This window comes from Furipterus horrens, unplaced genomic scaffold, assembly GCF_987537825.1.
Source record: "Furipterus horrens unplaced genomic scaffold, mFurHor1.1.pri manual_scaffold_3, whole genome shotgun sequence".
Classification (NCBI taxonomy): Eukaryota; Metazoa; Chordata; class Mammalia; order Chiroptera; family Furipteridae; genus Furipterus; species Furipterus horrens.
Genome location: NW_028327173.1, coordinates 170,950,387 through 170,971,527, shown reverse-complemented (window position 1 = coordinate 170,971,527; position 21,141 = coordinate 170,950,387). Strand labels below are relative to the sequence as shown.

The 21,141-nt window shown below is 38.3% G+C and overlaps 1 protein-coding gene across 1 annotated transcript; it reads right to left on the bottom strand.

The window, feature by feature from the left end:
* Positions 1-716: 716 nt before the first annotated feature.
* On the bottom strand, positions 717-20,498 carry SPESP1 (sperm equatorial segment protein 1). Its single transcript, XM_090272041.1, has 2 exons — positions 20,241-20,498; positions 717-1,726 (listed from the first exon to the last, which is right to left on the bottom strand). The coding sequence occupies exons 1-2, from the start codon at positions 20,311-20,313 to the stop codon at positions 717-719; spliced, it is 1,083 nt and encodes a 360-aa protein (XP_090128167.1). The 5' UTR covers positions 20,314-20,498.
* Positions 20,499-21,141: the final 643 nt, after the last annotated feature.

Below are 21,141 nucleotides of genomic sequence, written 5' to 3'. Positions count from 1 at the left end.
TTGGTCAAGTCATGAAACAGAATTACCTGCACCATAGTTACAATATTACATAGTTAACCTTGATGATGTTAGTCATACTCCCAAACAAAAGACTTGCAAAGCTTCAATGTACATGTACATAAACAAACACAAAAAGGAAATAAGTGAGAATGACTTTGCGGCCAATCCAGTTTACAGTCTCTCACTGACACTCCAAAACTACTTAACAGCAAAGGAAAAGAGATATCTTAATATAGCATCTGCTTTTCAAACGAGGCAAACATATATCCAAATAAAAGTAGTTTTGATACAAGCTCTACTTTTCTATGCTATTCATACAGAAAACTCAGATTCTCTAAAAAAGTAAAAAAACCAAATACTCTAAAAATTTACCTTTCTATGCTATCATTTAAAACAAGCTACATATCTAGATTGCACAGTTTCTTAACTCCTATAAAATGGATGAATTTAATTTATTCAAGTAAAATCAAAGCTTAAATATTTTAAAGATTAGACCTTCATAACTTTTAAAAATTAATTAACGAAAGAAAACTACAAACTCCTGAACCAAAATTTTATTTTAAATTATAAGACATATTAGTGCATATTAAAATTTTTCATAACACATGACATGTAAAGATGTTAGCACATGGAACTACAATAGAAAATATTTTATACAACTTTTGAATCACTAATATGCTTATTTCTCCTCTGAATGAATGCCCAGTCTTCTTAAGTCATGGAACATCAAGTAGGTTTAAAATTTTTATATTATTGTTTAATAACTTCCTAATAAGGTTTTGAACTTCTAGTCGACTTACACATAATATTTTTTTCAATGTATTGATTACTGCAATAGCTTTTACTCTCATCTCCAGTGGAACATATTTAATATCTAAATATTGAGATAACTTTGATCTAGAATTATACAGCATGTTAATAACAGTTCCAATGTCATCAATTTCAAAGCTGCTTCGTCCTACTGGTAACACCTGGGATCTATACATTTTGTTTAATCTGTGTTCTGCTGCTGCTGCTAGAGCAAGGCTTCGTTTTAGGTGCTCTCTAGCAGCTTGAATGTCCTTTCTATATTCTGGCTTGAGGCTTTCAGCAAGCGGTACCTGATGCAATTTCAAACTAATAGCTGATATTTTTTGCAAAATTTCTTCATTATTCAGAACTAGTGGATATTTTTCAAATGTTGGTGTTTCATATCCGCCTGAGAGCTGAGGAACATCTTCTGGTTCTGTGGAAGTATCCCAGTCAGTGCTCCTACTTGAAGGACTTGGAGGTAACTCAGTAACATATGGCCATAACATTGGTGCCTCGGTTTGTTTTACTTCTGGCTCTTGCTCTGGCTCTGTTTCTGGCTCTGGCTCTGGCTCTTCTTTAACAATATAAGGTTCTTTTGTACGTAAAACAACAGAAACGTTGTTCGGTTTAATCGACCAGAATGCTGTACTTTTAGTACGTTTTTTCCTCCTTTTTTCCAGTGAAAAGCTTCTAGTGGGGAAAGCTGTAGTTGTACCACTTACAGGGTTGGTTAAAACATTCTCAGCTGAAGCTCTGTCATATGTAATTATCTCCTTAAGTTTTGGTACCCTTGGTCTCATAGAATGAACGTTATTTGGAGACTCTGATTTTTTCTCACTGGCTTGCTCCCTAGTGGGAACACTCAGTAGTAGGTTCTGTAAAACTTGTACATAATGATTCACCTTTTTTTCTTCGTCAGGTGTCACAGTTACGCCTTAAAGGAAAAAAAAATCAAACAATAAGTAACATTTTTTATTCTATATGACATATTGACAAAATATACTGACCCAAATTTACTTCATGTGAAATCACTTAAAAGTTAAGGTAAAGCCCTGGCTGGGTGACTCAGTTGGTTGGAGCGTTGTCCCATAAACATAAAGGTTGCGGGTTTGATTCCTGGTCATGGCCCATACAGAAGGTAACCAATTGATGTTTCTCTTTCACATTAATATTTCTCTCCCCACCCCCCGCTTCTTCTGTCTCTAAAAACAATACACATATCCTCAGGTGAGGATATATATTTTTTTAAGTTAAGGTAGAGGACCAAGAAATAAAGCCTATCTGACAGTCAACGCTCACTTAAAATAACATTATATTTTTAGATTCTTATTAAAACAGTTGTACAAGATTAGTGAAAAAGTTTCATGTTAACACAAGTATATCTTTTTGCTTTAACTTATGATTCAGTAGGTAAGTTATTAAAACAAAATTCTTGATTATGTCCTCCAACACAGTAGTATGCTGGAATAGGTTCATACTGACTCACCAGAGCCAAATGTTAAAAATTTTTAGGAATTTTTGAGTCAGATATTAACATAGACATCATTAAAGATCAAATTATCTGAATTTGCATTTAAATGAACTATATTAAAAATAAAAGTAAATAAGCCCTGGCTGGTGTGGTTCAGTGGATTGAGCACTGGCCTGCAAACCAAAAGGACACGGGTTCAATTCCCTGCCAGGGCACTTGCCTGGGTTGTGGACCAGGTTGTGTAAAAGGCAACCAGTTGATATTGCTCTCACACACTAATGTTTCCCTCTCTTTCTCCCTCCCTTCTGCTCTCTCTAAAAATAAAAAATATATAAAATCTTAAGAAAATAAAAGTGATAAATATTCAGAACTCATCACTTTCTTATTATCTTATTTCATTTTACTATTACCTATGTTCTTGAGGTTATGTACATCTAGGGTATCTGTATGGTAGAAATGTTATACAATGGTATGCTACTGTTTACAATAGTCCCTCTCTATATCGAAGTTCACTTATCATGGCCTCTCTGTATCGCGGGATTTTTAAAAATATTATATTTAATTATTTATCGCGGATTTTTCACTATATCGTGGGATTTTGCAGTACTGTATACATATGTTGTGAAAACTACGTAGGTTTAAGGCTGTAGAATATGGTTAAGACCATAAGTAGTGTTTACAAAAGTGTGGAAAAGGTTAATAAGGGAGTGGGAAAGATTAATAAGGGACTGGGAATGGTTTATAAGTATGTGTGAAGGGTTTATAAAGCCTTAAAATATATATAAATACTAAAATAAATGTAAGGTTCCTACTTCACGGATTTTCACCTGTCACGGGGGAGGGGGGGGGTCTAGAATGTAATACCCACGATAAGTGAGGGAATACTATGTCTCTTTCTACCTCCCTGTTCAGTGATGTCAAGTAGGTAGCTTGAAATCACCCATGATGGGGCAAATGCTATAAATCAGGGCTTACTCTTCATTCCAAAAGACCAGTTAAACATTTATCAGTATACCACTGCCTTCAACCCAGCAAAGATCTAACTTCAGCCTGTGGGTCATCTCCACCCAACTGTTTTTGTAAATAAAGTTTTACTGGAACCAGCAAGTCTTGCCCCTTTGTTTATGTATTGTCTAGAGCTGCTTTTGGCTGCAACAATAGAATTGAGTAGTTGCAACAGAAACCGCATAGCCTGAGAAGCTGAAAATACTTATTATCTGGCCCTTTACAGAAAAGTTTGCAAATTCCTGTCTAAAACATCAACATTTCACTCTTACAACAAAAATGACAGTTCTATTTATACTGGCATTGCTGCATCTGAGTGGTGAAGCCTCTCATTTCCAATGCAGAAAACAAAAAAGACTACTGAATAAGATATTCTGAAATTCTGCTCAATTTCCCTACTCCTAACCAAGAGTTTTTAATTTTAAGTTTTGGAATTTTGTATTGCATGTAATTTTGAATAGATTTTGCTACTATCAAGAATACAAATTGATTTAATTCAAGGAAGTAAGTCACTTTTTACCAAACTCTAATGCATAACATTTACCGGAACTCTCCCTCTGCAGGCAAAATGAAATACAGTAACAAACTTTCTGTTCATGAGGCATTTTTATTCAGCTGTTTGGCAAGCACAAAATAGCCCAAAAATGCTTATATTTCATGTTTCACCTCTCTTCCTAACTCTTCTTAGAAAGACCAGACAAAGTTTAAATCAAAATCTAAAGCCTATCTCTAAATTTTAAAAATTTCTTAATGAAAATAGTTTAGTGAGGCAATATGATAATGAAAAGATAGAGTTGTCTGGAGAACTAGGTTCTAAAAGTAGATTCTGTATGTTATGTCATGCTTAAAAAAGCCTTGCATACTCCAAGATCTATATGACGATGAAGGGTAAAAAAATGAAGATATAGAACATAAGGCAGATCTTGGTATTATCCTTATACATTATTTTTAAATCACTAACATAGTATCATGCATTTTGTTTATGGATTGTGGATTTTTAAAAAATGGACAGAAGGGTAACATACAAAACTCATGTGGGCAGCTGCCTCTGAGGAGAGGCAATGGGGCTGAAGTTGGTCATTAGAGAGGACTTCAAACTTATCTATGCTTTACTCTCTAAAATACACATACACAAGAACACACACCCAATCACTTAATCTAGTAAACCATTAAAAGTTATGTTTTAAAAAGTAAAATAACTAAAAAAAAGAAAAAAGAAATAAAAAGTAAAATAATTTATGTATTCGCCTATGTAGAAAATGTGTTGTCCTGAAACTAGAGCTTTCCTGAAGGAAAATATTAAGTAGAATGAGTATGTAGCTTCTAGTACAGTTGAAAAGAAGAAAAAGAAAATCTTTGATTCTGGTCCTGGGTCTACCACTTTCTAGCATCATGATCTGAGACAATTACCTAATTTCTCCAAACTATAAAATTATGATATCATATCTGTCCTTTTATTTCACAGAACCAGATAAATTGGATATTTGAAAATACTTTAAAAGCTACAGAGCACTATATAAGATAACAGTCTCTATAAATATAACTGCTTACATTTCTCATTTTTAAATGTAAGTTTGAGTCCCCAAAAAGAATATTGAAAACACACTTTGTAACCTATTTGGTAAAAACACTAGAAGCTTTCATGCTAAAGAAAGGAACAAGGTGAGGATGCTAATATCTCCATAACTTTTTAACAGGGTGCTAGAAGTATCCGTCAATGCAATTAGACAATGGGAAATAAATGGAAGCATGAGAATTTAGAAGAAAAATGTAAAACTATCTCTTTATGTAGATATACATCTAGAGCACACAAGAGAATCAATTAAAAAGTTACTACTAAGAGTCAGAAAATTTAATAAACTAGCAAGTTTATTATATATATATGTAAACCAGCTACAAGGTAAAATGGGAGGGAAATCCTATTTTGATAACAAAAAATATTTTTAATCTAATAATAAAGTTTAAAAAGCATGCCCAAAATCTATATGAGGAATTACACTGGGCTGAATATAGACATTCAGAGATCAGGCTCTAATTTCTGAAACCTGTAAATATTACTTTATAATAAAAAAGGGTATTCATGATTAAATTAAGGATCCTGACAAAAGGGATTATCCTAGATTATATGGGTGGGCTCTAAATATAGTCACAAATGTTTTTATAAGAGAGAGATAGAGAGAGATCTGATACACACACAGGCAAGGAGGTGGTAATATAGAAAAGGTGGCAGAGTTTAGCATGAAGTGGCCACAAGACAAGGAATGCTGGCAGCCACCAGGAGCTAGAAGAGGCAATGAAAATACTGCTTCCCAGAGCTTCCATGAGGAGCCCAGTTCTGCCCTACACCTTGATTTTGGGACAGTGAAGCTGATTTTAGACTAAGGCCTCTAGTGAGAGAATAAATTTATGTTGTTTAGAGATACCACAAATTTATGGTAATTTGTTATAACAGCCTCAGAAAACAGAAACAGGAATATAATGAAATCTAAAAGGCATAATGCAAACTTCTACAAATGGAAAGATATACCATGTTCTCAGACAAGAAGATTCAACATCATAAAGATGCTTAGATGTCATAGTCTCTGCTAATTCATACATTTAATATGCTTCTAATAAAATATCATTAATTATTTTCTGAAGACAGAAAAATGGATTATGAAGTTCATCTGAAAAACAAATGAGTAAGAATAGCCAGAAAAACAGGAGCTACCCTTATTGGAAATTAAAATACAGTATAAATCCTCTATTATAAAAATAGTTTAGCATTGCATATGAATAAATAGATAAATGGAACAGAATAGAAAATACAGAAATAGACCAAATTGCATATTGAAAAATAGCTTAAGGTGAAGAAAAATTTTAGTTTATGAAATATTCCATTTATAAATAGAATATAATCATTTTTTCAATGATTATCAATATCAATTATTTATATCACAAAAAGAGACAAAATCAGACATGCTTCCTCATGAAAGAATACCTTTAATGCAGCAGTTTTGAAAAAAAGATAAAATTTGAATATAACAGGTCTCTCTAGATCTAACTAAAAATATACATAAAATACATGGGACAACAAAGGAAAATATAAACTACTCCATGGGTATGTGATCAGCAAAACTTAGACTGCAGGAAACTGCAGAGCATGTGATCCAATTTACTCAACAATTACATTGCAAGGGCAAAAACAAAGATGAAGGAAGAACTATAGGTTAAAAGGGAGTTAACAGACATATCAACAAATTATATATATAAATCTTATTTGAATCCAAATTTAATCAGACTGGAAGAGAGAAAGAGAGGAAAATTTGAATGCTGACCAAATATTTTATAATATTAAGGGATGATTATCTTTTAAGCTATAAAATTCACATTGTTGTGTTTTTAAGTACTTACATTTTAGTTCTACATGTTGAAATATTTATTGATAAAATTATATGATGTCTAGAGTTTCCTTCTAAATAATTCAAGCCTGAGAAGTTGGGGAGCTAAGGGGGAAAGGAATGTGGGTGGAGATATCAATAAAACAAGATTAATTATGTGTTAATAATAGTTGAGATTATTGGAGATTTATTACACCATTCTTTCTACTTGCGTATATATTGAAATTTTTCCATAATAAAATAATTTTAAAAATTGATTCTGAGTAACTGTTCATAAGCAAATCTAAAATCTGCAAGCAATAAAAGCTTAAATGCTTTTAAAAAGACATTGCCATTAGTTTATAGTCTGCTAAACATTCGATTTTCAATCATTTAACTTGTCTCTTCTCGTAGTAGTAAATAGGATACCCAGGTTACTATAAGACAAATTAGATTGTCAAAGGACAGAAAAAGGAAATACTCACTGCTACTTGATTTCCCCCCCAAAACCTGAAATACACATTATTCCTTTATACTGTTACTCAGGCAACACTATAAAGCCTGTTCATGGCTGGGTATCAAACAAACCACCCTACCTTTTACCTTGCTTTGTCTCACTTCTTCATGTACCCTTTGTCTTTACATTGTTCTGTTGTTAGATCCATCCTCTCCCCCACACACTTCCCACCTCATACTTTTGTCCCCCTAAAATATCAACATGTTTGATATTGACTGTCTCAGTTCTTCTAATCAGAACTGCTCTTGAAAATCAACTTGATCTCACCAAGGCAAATACACACAGGAGACTTCTGGCCAAGATGGAGGCCTAGACTGACATGCTCCATCTCCCTCCACAACTAAGAAGGAATATAACTACTGCAAAACCAGAAATAACCAGAAGTTCCAGAAAATAAGTGGAAGTCCAGCGTATGAAGTTATAAAGAAGTGGTGCTCATCTGGACAGGTAGGAGGGGTGAAGCTGGGGAGGAGAGGTCAAGCTGTGCTGGCGGCGGCGGTGGCAGCAGCAATGGCAGTGGGATGGCAATAAGCACAGACACCCATATTTAAGGGGAGGTGAGAAGTGCCTGGGGAGCACCCCCAGCTGCAGACCAGACCAGTCAGCTTGCAATTCCAATGCCGGGAAAGGCAGACCCCATTGCCTTGGACTATGAGGCCCAGAGGGGGTGGGGACAGAGAAGGAGGCTCCTGGACTCTCAGTGGAGAGTGAACAGCAGGAATCCACCTTGGACCCCCACCCACACAGAAAATGCCACAGTGTGGTGAGAAGGGTTGCCTGGTTATGATGAGTGCATGGGGCTTCACCCCCTATAGTGTAGGTGTGACAGCCCCCTCCAGGAAGCAAAGGTAAACACAAAACTGTCAGGATGGCACAGATCATGATAGAGATCCCAGTGATGCAGCTGACCAGACAGCAAATATCTAATCTAACGAAGCAGCAGATAGGAAATCTTTCTGAGGCACAGTTCAGAGCTTTGGTTATAAGAATGCTTACAGACCTAACAGCAGATCTTAAACAAGACAGGGAAGGAATAAAGGCTAGTCCTACTGAAATGAACAAAAACACATACAAAACTAGTGGTGAGGGAAAGAAAACCAGAAATCTAATCAACAAATCAAAACATGGGGAAGGAACAAACAGTCAACCAGTGCAGAAAGAGGAAACAAAAAGTGAGGAAAATGAGGAGAGGCTCGGAAACCTATGGGATGGCTGTAGGCAGGCCAACATCTGAATCATAGGGTTGCCAGAACGTGGAGAGGAATAACTAGAAACTGAAAAATTATGTGAAAAAATAATGGGGCAGAACTTCCCTAACTTGAAGAAGGAAGAAGACTTGCAGGTCCAGGAAGTGCAGAGAGTTCCAAAAAAACTGGACCCAGGAAGAACCACACCAAGGCATGTTATGATCAAAATGTCAAGCATTGAGGATGGGGAGAGAATCTTGAAAGCAGCGGGAGAGAAGGAGAGAGTTACATACGGCAGGGGCGGGGGGGGGGGGTGGCTCCCAATAGGACTATCAGCTGATTTCTCGGGAGAGGCTCTGCAGGCAAGAACGGACTGGCAGGAAGTGGTCGAGGTGATGAAGGGCAGGGACCTACAGCCATGATTACTCTATTCAGTGAAGCTGTCATTAGGAGTGGAGGGGCAGAGGAAGTGCTTCCAGGATGGGATGGGGCTGAAGGAGTTCATCAGATCCAGGCCACTGTTACATAAAGTGTTAAAGGGACTTGTTTGGGAGAAGGAGAATCAAAGCTGTGAATATTAAAATGAAAACTGCATCACAACAACCAACAGCAGAAGCTAGGGAACCGAAGCAAAGGCAAACTAAGCAGGCAACGAGAGTGGGAAGGAAGTTATAGGTGTGGGGAACATTTTGGGGGGAGGTCAGCAGGGAGGGTGGAGGCGGGGAAGGGAGGGAAATGGTGCATAGTAGGAGGGAGTGGAGTAGAGAGGAAGATGTTGAGAAGAACTATATGCACAGCCAATGGGCATGGACTGGGGGAGGAGGACAACTGGAGGAAGGAGGGTCACTGGGTGGAGAAGAGCAAAGGGAAAGGAAATTGGGACAACTGTAACAGCATAATCAATAGAGCATATTAAAAAAAAGAAAATCAACTTGATCTTTATAAAAATGTTTGCAGGCAAGGTGGTAAAAAAAGAGTCAAGCCTCAAGTATTCCTACAAATGGCCCTGACTACTGTAAAAACATGCTTTATCCCATTTTTTTGGAGATGCTAAAAGGACGAACAACTTCAAACTTACAAAGACCAGACTACTCTGCTAGAAGTTGTATTATTAAACTTTGACTGTTTGTTGTCTACACTGGTGTACTTTATAATATCCTCTCTATTTTACCAGTTAGTGATCCAACCAAACACAACTGTCTCAGAACATGGCTAAATTAAGATCCTCTTCCACTTTGCAAAACCACAATGCTGCTTTCCAGAGCCTCTAGTTAGTAGGATGGCTACCTGCTAAGCATGCTTGAGGTTAGTAAGAATCACAGATATGGAAGTTATAGCTGAGCTTGAGGCTGTCTGCATTTCTTGAAATAGAACAAGAAGAATTAGTCACATGAAAAATAATAGGAAAGTAAACAAAATGTTTTGTAAAACAGCTGTAGGAACAAAGTGGCATGAAATCAGAAGGGGAAATTAGAAAATAGTTATTGGAAAGACCATAACAGCTTCAACTGATTGTGCAATTACTATATGCCAGGTACTACACTAAGGCTTTTGAATATGCTGTTATAAAGAGGAAAAGGAGGATACTTAGAAAGAACAAGTAATTTGCCTAAGATTATATTCAACTTGTAAGTGGTAAGAATGGGATTCGAACACATGCTGTCTTGCTTCAAAACAGGTGCACGTAAAAACTACACAATATTGTCATAAAAGATGACACAACGATGCAGTCAAAACAATAGGTGTATAATGATAAAATTGTCTGAGAAGAATACAACTATTTTAAAATACATGTGAATATTAAAATATAATCAATCAATCAATAAAATAAGTTTGTTAAAATATACAAAAGTTTGCTTTATTGACAACCGGACCAAAATGCATACCTTTTGTGTATTAAGATGTATTTGGAAATATTAAAAATAACTGATCCAAATTTAATATGTTTTCTTACTACAAATGATGGGTAGGAACTGACAGTCAAGGACTTATGAAAGAATAAATTCCCTTCACACAGAGGAAAAAGGCAAATTAATTAGTTTTGAGTTTATGCTGAGGAAAATAATAAAAAGCATAATTTAAAATGAGAATGAAATATAAAATTTCAACCAACAAAAAATACATTCAAAATATGTATTTCCTTCTCATAGAATGGCCAATGAAAGGAGGAAGGAGAGGGTGTAAGGAGTAACATAAAAGCCAATTAGCATGACAACTTGCTAAAATTTACTGTTCATGAAAGAAACACAAGTTAAAAACAATTTTTATTTTGCCAGTCAAGTAGGCAAAAATTTTTAAACAATAAAACCTAGAATTGTTATGTGTATATATTACTTTCTTAGTAATGAAAGTAACTTTCTACTCTCCTTGTAATCCTGAGATCCTTCATTAGTCTATCTCTAGCATGTTGATTTTTTTCTTTGTAGAATTAGGATAATTTTAACCACATATTTGTTTAATGATTGTTAACTGCTACATACTGTAAGCTCTTGGAGACCTGTGACAATGTCTGCTTTATTCTCTGTATCCCCTAACAAGTGCCTAGAGCCATAGTAGACGATCAAAAAGCATTTGTTAAATGAGTGATTGAATGAATGAACCAAAAGCCAGCAAGCATGTAAATTAATTGTGCTTCCAGTAATTTATCTTAAATTAAAAAACGTATAACAAATGAGGTAGGAAAACTAAACTCCATGATATGTTTAAAATAAATCTGCTGGCCCTGACTGATGTAGCTCAGTGGGTAGGGGGTTATTCCGGCAAAGTGAAAGGTTCAATTCCCAGCCAGGGCACATGCCTGGGTTGTCGGCCAGGTCTCGGGTTGGGGGCACGCCAAGAGGCAACTGATCAATATTTCTCTCATGCATGGATGTTTCTCTCCCCCCTTTTCTACCCCGTTTCCTTTCACTCTAAAAATAAATAAATAAACTCTTTATAAATAAATAAATAAACCTGCTGGTCTAAAAACTTTTTGTTTGGCTTTTGGGTGTGGGGGAGGGACTGGGCTAATCACCCAATAATTATTAAGGGAAAAATATGGGCAATAAAATAATGTTCACTTATTTTAGGCAAAGCAGGCAGTTTTTATAATAATACGGTTTTTAACCATATTTTTCTAAATTTCTAAGTCTGAAGTTTATCTAAAACAACATCATAAACATTGAAGTCAAACAGTTCCAATTTTCAGGAAGCCTCTGCATGTCTTCTAAATGGCCCTTACTAAATGACCTAGTCTAAGTTTAGATCACATAAATTTACAAAATTTGCTTAAGTTCTATTAATCTTATTTTATTGGATTTTATCATCTCTAAAGTAACACTGCATTAACATAATTTTAAGTAAGTTATAATCTTAAGCAATGTTAATGTAACTTCATAATTTATCTAATACATATTTTAAAGGAGACAATTCAATAATTTTTAGTATAGTCACAGTTATGCAACTATCACCACAATCTAAGTTTAAAACAGTTTCATCACTCCCAAAATAAATTCATTTCAAATTCCCCCAATCCCTCAGCCTAGGCAACCACTAATCTACTTTCTGTCTCTATGGATTTGCCTATTGTATACATTAGATACAAATGAAATCACACAATATGTGTTCTTTTGTAACTGACTCCTTTCACTTAGCATGTTTTTAAGGTCATCTATATTGTAGCATGTGTCACTATTTCATTCCTTTTATTTCCTTTGGTGTCAGTTGTTACTTCTCTTTTATTTTTGATTTTATTTATTTGGGTCCTTTTTCTTTTTTCCCACTTTTTATTGAATTTTATTGGGGTGACAGTGGTTAACAAAATTATATAGGCTTCAGGTGTACAATTTCACAACACTTCATCTGTACACTGCATTGCATGTTCACTACCCCAGGTCAAGTCTCCTTCCATCACCATTTATCCCCACTACACCCTCATCCACCTCCCCCCACCACCTTCTCCTCCACCCCCACTTTTTCTCTTTTTCTTGATTAGTGTGGTGAAAGGTTTATTAACCTTGCTTATCTTTTCAAAAGAACAGGTATTACACTGATTTTTATATATATATGTATTTTAGACTCTATTGTTTATTTCTGCTCTGACCACTTTGGGCTTTGTTTGTTGTTCTTCTTCCAGTTCCTTTAACTGTAAAGTTAGATCGTTTATTTGAGATTTTTCTTGTTTCTTGAGGTAGGCCTGTAATGATATGAGTTTCCCTCTTAGAACTGCTTTTGTTGTGTCCCATAGATTTTGGATTGTTTTGTTCTCATTTTCATTTGTTTCAAGGCATCTTTTGATTTCTTCCTTGATCTCATTGTTAACCCATTCATTATTTAGCAACATGCTATTTAGCTTCCATGTGTTTATGTGTTTTCCATGTGTTTGTGGTTGGAGAAGGCAGTTGATATGACTTCAATCTTCTTAAAATTATTGAGCTTTGTTTTGTGTCCTGACATGTGGTTTGTCCTAAAAAATATTCAAGGTACATTTGAAAAGAATGCATATTTTGCTGCGTTGAGTAAAATGCTCTAAAAATATCAATTAAGTCTATGTAGTCTAATGTGTCATTTAAGGCTGCTGTTTCCTTTTTGATTTTCTTTCTGGAAGATCTATCCACTGATGTCAATGGGCCATTAAAGTACCCTATTATAACTGTTTTTTTTGTCTACCTCTCCCTTTATGTCCATCAATATTTGCTTCATATATTTAGGTGCTGTTATGTTGGGCTTATAAATGTTTACAAGGGTTATATATCCTCTTGCTGAATGAACCCCTCTATCATTATGTAACATCCTTTTTTGTCTCTTGTTACAGCCTTTATTTTAAAGTATCATGTCTGATATAAGTGATGCTACCTCATGTTGTTTTTTTGTTTGTTTCTGTTTATGTAAAATATCTTTTTCCATCCCTATACTTTCAGTCTATGTGTGTCTTTGATCTCAAGTGAGTCTCTTGTGGACAGCATATTAATGGGTCTTGTTTTCTTATCCATTCGGTTACTCTATGTCTTTTATTTTTATTTTTTATTATGAGATCTGTTACTTACCTTATTTTATTTTATTTATCTGTTTTTAGAGAGAGGGGAAAGGAGAAAGAGAGGGAAAGAAATATCAGTGTGTGGTTGTCTCTCACACGCTCCCTACTGGCGACCTGGCGTGCAACCTAGTCATGTGCCCTGACTTGGAATCGAACCAGCGACACTTGGTTCACAGGCTGACACTCAAACCACTGAGTCACAGCAGCCAGGCATTACCCTATGTCTTTTGATTGGAGCATTTAATCCACTTACATGTAAAGTGATTATTGATAGGTAGTACTTATTGCCATTTTGTTATTTATATTAGGTTCTTTTTGTTTTCTTTCTTTTTAAACAAGTCCCTTTTAACATTTCTTGTAATACTGATTTATGGTGATGAACTCCTTTAGCTTCTTCTGATCTGGGAAGCTCATTATTTCTCCTTCAACTTTAAATGATAGTCTTGCTGGGTAGAGTAGTCTTGGTTGTAGGTCCATACTTTTCATCACTTTGAATATTTTATGCCAATCCTTCCTGGCCTGCAAAGTTTCTGTTGAGAAATCAGCTGACAGTCTCATGGGAGCTGCCTTGTAGGTGACTAACTGGTTTTTCTCTTGCTGCTTTTAAGATTCTCTCTTTGTCTTTAACCTTTGGCATTTTACTTATGATGTGTCTTGGTGTAGGCCTATTTGGGTTCATCTTGTTTGGGACTCTCTGTGCCTCCTAAACCTGTATGTATGTCTTTTTCCTTCACCAGGTTAAGAAATTTTTCAGACTTCTGGCCAAGATGGAGGCTTAGACAGACGCGCTAGGTCTCCCTCTACAACTAGAGAGGAATACAACTACTTCAAAACAAAGGATAACTAGAAATTCCAGAAAATAAAACTACACGGAAGCCCAACATATGAAGTTATAAACCAGCGGCGCTCTTTGGGCAGGTAGGACGAGAGAAAGGGGGCGGAGCTGTTTGCGGTCGCACCTGGGACAGCGGCGGGGAGAACAACCCCGGCTGCAGTCGAACCCCCGGCAGCTCGCGACCCCAACGCTGGGGAAAGCAGCCACCACATCGCCTTGAACAGTGAGGCCCAGGGGGGCGGGAGGACGGATCCCGGTCTCCCAGCGGAATAACTGTGTGAATCCATCTTGGACCCCCGCCCCCAAAGAAAGCACCACAGGGCTGCGAAATAGGTCAAGGACAGGCGCCGGTCCCTGAATTGTGACGCGTACACAGGCACTGCCCCCTACAGCCGGCCCAAGAAAACAAAACGCATCTGTCAAAATGAGGCAGACAACTATAGAAATCCCGGTGGCACAGCTCACCAGGCAACAGATGGAGAACCTGACAGATGAACAGATAAGAAACCTGTCAGATGCTCAGTTCTGGGCCATTGTTATCAGGTGGCTTACAGAATTCACAAAAGATTTGGAAAAAGATGAGAAAGAAGCGAAAAACACTCATAACGAAAGGAACAAAACCACATACGAGACAGATGGTGAGGAAATAAAATCCAGAGTTCATTTCAACAAACCGGAATATGGAGAAGGAACAAGCAGTCAACCAATGCAGAGAGAGGAAATGGGAAGCAACAATGAGAGGATCAGAAACCTCTGGGACAGCTATAAAAGGCCCAACATAAGAATCATTGGTTTGCCAGAGAGCGAGGAAGATGAACTAGAACTTGAAAAATTGAGTGAAAATATAATAAAGGAGAACTTCCCAGACTTGGGGAGGGAAATGGACTTGCAGGTCCAGGGGGCACAGAGAGTTCCAAAAAAACTGGACCCAGGGAGAACCACTCCAAGACACATTATAATCAAAATGTTGAGGATTAAAGATAAGGAGAGAATCTTAAAAGCAGCAAGAGAGAAGAAAAGAATTATGTACAAAGGGGTCCCAATTAGACTATCAGCTGACTTCTCAAGGGAGACCCTGCAGGCAAGAAGGGACTGGCAAGAAATATTCAAAGTAATGAAAATCCAAAACCTACAACCACGAATACTCTATCCAGCGAAATTGTCATTCAGAGTAGAGGGACAGAGAAAGTGTTTCCAGGACAAAATAAAACTGAAAGAGTTCGTTAGATCCAAACCACTGTTGTATGAGATGTTAAAGGGACTGGTTTAGAAAAAGGAGGATCAAGACAATGAAATCTAAAATGAAAACTGCATCACAAGAAACAACAGAAGCTAGGGAATTGAAACAAAGGCAAACTAAACAGGCAACGAGACTGGAAAGAGAGCTATGGGTACGGGGAACATATTGGGGGGAGGTCAACAGGGAGGGGGAATGGGGAGAGGGAGGGAGATGATATAGGAATTAAGGATCATGGTAGGAGGGAATGGAATAGACAGAGAGAGGTTGAGAAGAACTGTATGCGCAACTAATGGACATGATCTAAAAGGGGGGGACAACTGGAGGGAGGGGGGCCACCGGGTGGAGGGGAGCAGAGGGAAGGGAAATTGGCACAAATGTAATATTATAATCAATAAAACACATTAAAAAAAATAAATAAAAATAAAATTCGGTAAAAAAAAAAAAAAAAGAAATTTTTCAGACAATATTTCTTAAACTAGGTTCTCAATCCATTGCTTTCTCTTTCTTCTCTATCTGGTACCCCTACCTTGTGGATATTGTTACACTTGATGTTGTCCCAGAGGTCCCTTAAACTATCCATTTAAAAAAAATTTTTTTTTTTTTTCATGCTCTGATTAGGTGTTTTCTGCTATCATGTCTTCCAAATTGCTAATTTTATTCCCTGCTTCATCTAATCTGATGTTGATTCCTAGTAGTGTAGTCATCATTTCAGATATTGTATTCATTTTTGAATGGTTCTTTTTATGGTTTCAGCACCCTATTTTTATGCTTACTGTCTCTTTGTTGAAGTTTTCACTGAGTTCACCCATTCTTCCCCTAAGTTCCTTGAGCATCCTTATAATCATTGTTTTGAATTCTGTATCTTATAGATTTCTTGCCTCCATGTCATTTCTTTCTCTGCATATTTCTCTTGTTCTTTCATTTGAGAGATGTTTCTTTGTCTCCCCATTTTGGCTGCCTCTCTGTATTTGCTTCTGTGCATTAGGTAGAGCTGCTGTGTCTACCGGTCTTGGTAAAGCGTCTCTTATGTAGTAGGTGTCCATAGGGCCCAGTACCACAGCCTCCCTGGTTCATGCAAACTGGGTCCTCCAGATGCTCCCTGTGTGGGCTGTGTGCACCATCTGGTTGTAGCTAAGCCTTCATTGCACATCAGTGAGAGAGATTTACCCCCAGGCCAATTGGCTGCAAGAATCAGCAACAGCTACAACAGAGGGGGCCAACCCTACAGAACAGGACTTGCTTTGGCGGGGCTCTCCTGCCTGACCAGTCTGCCCCTTTGACTGTGTCAGTCATAAAGGTGGTGCTCTGGTGTAGTCTGAAGCTATCTACCCAGTGTGCTGGCTCTGGGGCTTCCTGGGGTCCAAGCCTAACCCCAACCATAACCCTGTCTGGGGCCACCCAGCATGAACTACAAAGCATCCTACAGATAGCTGCTACTTGGATTGGGTTAGGAAGTGCCTGGGAGAGGCCAGGCTGTGAACTGATGCCTGGCCTAGAGCCTCTTAGCAAGAGGTACAGCACACATTAAGGCCAGATGCTGCTTGTTTGGGGTATGTGAAACTTTGAGAGATTTTAGGAAAGTACACAGCATGAGCCAAGACAGGCCATTTGTATGGAAAAACCACTGGAAGTGACTTGGGTGGGCCCACAAAAGGTAGAGTCTCAGGGAATCACCTGGGCAGAATGAACAGCGTTAGCCAGGATGAGGGAGACTCAGATACAGCACCTGCCTGAGTCTGCAGGGGAGGGCGCAATGAAGGAACAATGGCTTCTGCCCCTCCAGCCCTCACCCCAAAATCAGGCAATTCAGTTCCTCCCAGTGTGTCCCTGTACCTTTCAAGCTGGCACCCCAGTGCTAGAGCTCAGAGTGAGTGACTCTTAGTAAGTCTGTGTATGGGCGCTTTAAGAGGAACACCTGGAACACCAGAGCCCCCATCTCACTTAGCCACAATCCCTGCTGGTTTTTCACAACCAGAAGTTATGGAAACTTTTCTTCCCAGCACTGGAACCCTGGGCTGGGGAGCCTTGTGTGGGGCCTGGACCTCTTGCTCCTTCAGGGATACCTCTGCAGCTGAGATATACCTCCTGATTTTTAACCATCACACATGGGTGTGAGACCAGTCCATTCTGCATCTCAGCCCCTCCTACCAGTCTCGATGTGGCTCCTTCTGTATATCCTTAGTTATACAACTTCTGTTCAGCTAGATTTCAGGCACTTCTGACTGATGGTTATTCTGTAATTTAGTTGTAATTTTGATGTGGTCATGGGAGGAGGTGAGTACCACATTTACCTACTCCATCATCTTAACTGGAAGCTTCACATTCTTGGGTCTATAGCTTCAGGCCCATGAATATTTAGTGACTTCAAATTGTATAAGACAAATTATGTAATTTATTTTAGTAGCAGTTAATAGTACTTGAATACATAACAATTATGTTACTATTACTTTATAAGTTATACATTTTTTAGAAAGCAAAAAGAATTCTCATTTTAAAAAAGCAAGTTGTATAGTGCAAATATTAAAGAGGAATGATTTTTTAAATTGCAAAATATTTAAAACTAAAACTATGAAATATCAGGTGTAAGGATATTAATTGACATATATAACTTTAAATATGTAGTTAGAAGGTGTTTATCCAGCACCATCAGGATGTATGTGTATGTAAAGAACGTAGACTGCTCTACAACCCAGTTTCATTTATGTAATGCTGAATTTAGATTAAACAAGTACTAGCTAAACTTGGGATGGTCTACTGGAAGGTATTGGAAGTTACAAGAAGTACTGAGGTTTTCAACAAATGTAATTACATAGTATAATACCAATGATTTTTGTATAAAATAACCTCAAAACTATCTTAATACTCTAGAAAAAAATTGTCAAAATTGCACTTTCATTATAAAAACCCATGTGCCTTTTCTTTGGCAAGAGAGAACTTTTTTTTTTCTATGATTCTCTCACAAAAAATGGTTGGAATAGTGGCCATATAAAATAAAGAATATATAACCAATTTAAATCAAACACAATGGTAAACCTGGTTTGTTTTGGTATACTTATTATAAAAATAAACAAAATTAAACTATCTTAGAGAAAAAGAATGAGAGACACAGAGATGGATAAAGTAGCCATATTAACATTGCCTATATATTCCTTCATCCACTTCTATAGAAAAGGGGTAAATTATATTTTCTAAGGTATCTTCTATGACCTGTATATATTTTCCTCATGTCTTAATGTATATCATCTATATGTTCAACACAAAATCTTTTTGTTTTTTGAGAAGTATCTTTTCATTTCCTATAAGCTTTAAGAACGTGTACGGAAAAAAAGTTCGAAGAAGAAGAACGAGCCATGAAGTTAGTAGGTAGGAGACTGCTTTGAATTAAGTGACTATCCAGGGACTGCTACTCACCAGTCCCAAAGTGTACTATATGACAGTATCAATGACATCTAAACTAAACTCTCCATATGTGTTAGTCAGTTGTGGCCTACTGATGTACAACCACCAAAATGCAATAACTGATATTAGTAATAATGATCCTAAGGCATCAAGAAAAGACAGTATCTTCAGTGTCTTCTGTTCCTTTACAGCAAAGAACACTTTTACAAAGATTTTTGTTTAAAACAACAGTCATAAATGCCAGTATTTAATGGGCTAATTTATCTAAGGTGCTTTATCTAAAACTTTTGCCACTGCTATTCATGATTTACATTGTGCTGTATTTTCATTTTTAAAATATAATTTCTAACTACAACCTTTTAACAATTCTGAAATGTAGGCATGCATAACTAGCATGCACTTCAGTCCTTTACACTTACCTAATAAATTTTATTTGGTTAAACCAAACTGCAACATTACAAAATGCTATAGTGAATTCATTAGATTGGATGGATAAGCAACAAGTCATATCTGGAATATCAGATAGCTGATGCTGGACTTAACTACTTAAATACCCCAAGGTGTCCACATGATGCCAATGTAGTAGTCTTAGCGCCCCTGAATTTGACCTTACTAGTTTTCAACTACTAGGGAAGGACAAGTCGCAAGTTATAATTCTGCTTAACAAAGTCTTTTAATGCTGTGCTCCCAAAAATGCTCCGTAGGAGTGCCCAGAGCCAGTGAGTGTCCCAGACCACAGCCCACAGTTCACATGTCCTTCATGTTTTACCAGAGGTTAAACTTTCTCTGTAAGGGGCCAGACAGTAAATATTTTGGGCTTTGCAGGCCATACTGTCACTGTGGCAACTATTTAATTCTGCTGTTATAACAAGGGAAAGCAGCCATGGACAATACATAAAGGAATGAGTGTGTCTGTGTTCCAATAAAGCTTTATTTATGAACAATGAAATTTGAATTTCATACTTTTTCACTTGTTACTAAAGATCACATTTCATATACACAGTTAAAAATGTCAAAGCCATTCTTAGCCTCGAGCCATACAAAAACAGGCCCCTTAGGTCCCGCGGCGGCAGTCTGCCCACCCCTGCTTTATCACGCAGGCAGTGCTTCTCCCGCAGAAGGGGGCAGCGTTACCATCAAGGGCCTTTTCCGCAGGGTAAGGTCATACACGCGAGCCTCAAGTGCCCAGTCCGCGAATCCTGGGACCCCCCCTGCCTGGATCGCTGCGTTGCCGGGTCAGCCCCGCAGCGTGCAGGTCGGAGAGAAGGAGGCCGCCAGTAGAAGAGGGACACACCTTGGAATCGGAGGCCGGGACCCTGGACAGTGGTTTGGGAAGAGTGTAGGACCAGGGAAAAGAAGAGCCAGGAACTACCCCCAGGAGAGTCCCCCGGGTCGTTACCACGTCAGGCCGGGTCACTCACTCGGATACGCCGGCACGAATGGCACGAACGAAGGCCAAAGCAACAGCGCAACTAGGAGGACTAAGGTCTCCATGGGTATCGGCCGCAGCACTCTGCCATGCGACTGGAACGTCCTGGGTCACCAGGCCAGTTTTTCAGGGCCAAAAAGGGAGGTCTCAGAGCCCTAGGCCCCCAGCAACGGTTGCCTCCAGCACGCAGGCGCAGCCAGGGTTGGGAGAGCGCAGCGCGAGCTGCCGACGCCTGCCCGCTCCCGGGGCCCAGCACAGGGGGCCGGGTGGCCACGCCCCGCCCTGCCCTGGTGCGCATGCTCTCTCTGCCTACAAAGCTTGGCTCCCAGTGTGGGCCTCCCGGGCGAGTGCAGCTGCTCCGGGGAACTGGGGCTGGCGGGGCTCGGATTATCGAGGGAAAGCACGATATCTGCGAGGAAGGAACTGTGTGGGAAGAGCCAGCCTGGCCATTGCAACAGCGTGAAAGTGTTATCATGGAGGAAGTGCTAGACACTGTGGAGCACACGCTGTGTGACTCCTCTCCGAAAGAGTTGGGAGGAGGTTGCCTAGTGGAAAAATAGCTTGGAGCTCCACAAGAACTGAAAATAGTTCAGTCTAATTGCAAGGGGTTGCGGGCAGTTGTTGGAGGTGAGGGAGGAGAGGTAGGCAGAGGCATTAAAGCCACTTTAAGGGGCTTGGGTTTTATTTTACTTTTTCGAAAGATTACATCCCCCCCCCTTTTTTTTTGCAAGTCAAACTTATAGCTATGGAGAATAGATCGGTGGTTGTCAGGGGTTAAGGATGGGGGAGGGTGTGATATTAAGGAAGAGCGTGGAGTTTGGGGGGAGGTGATGGATAGTTGTGGTGGTCACATAATCTAACTCAGCTTTATGGAACTGTACACCACAGAGACT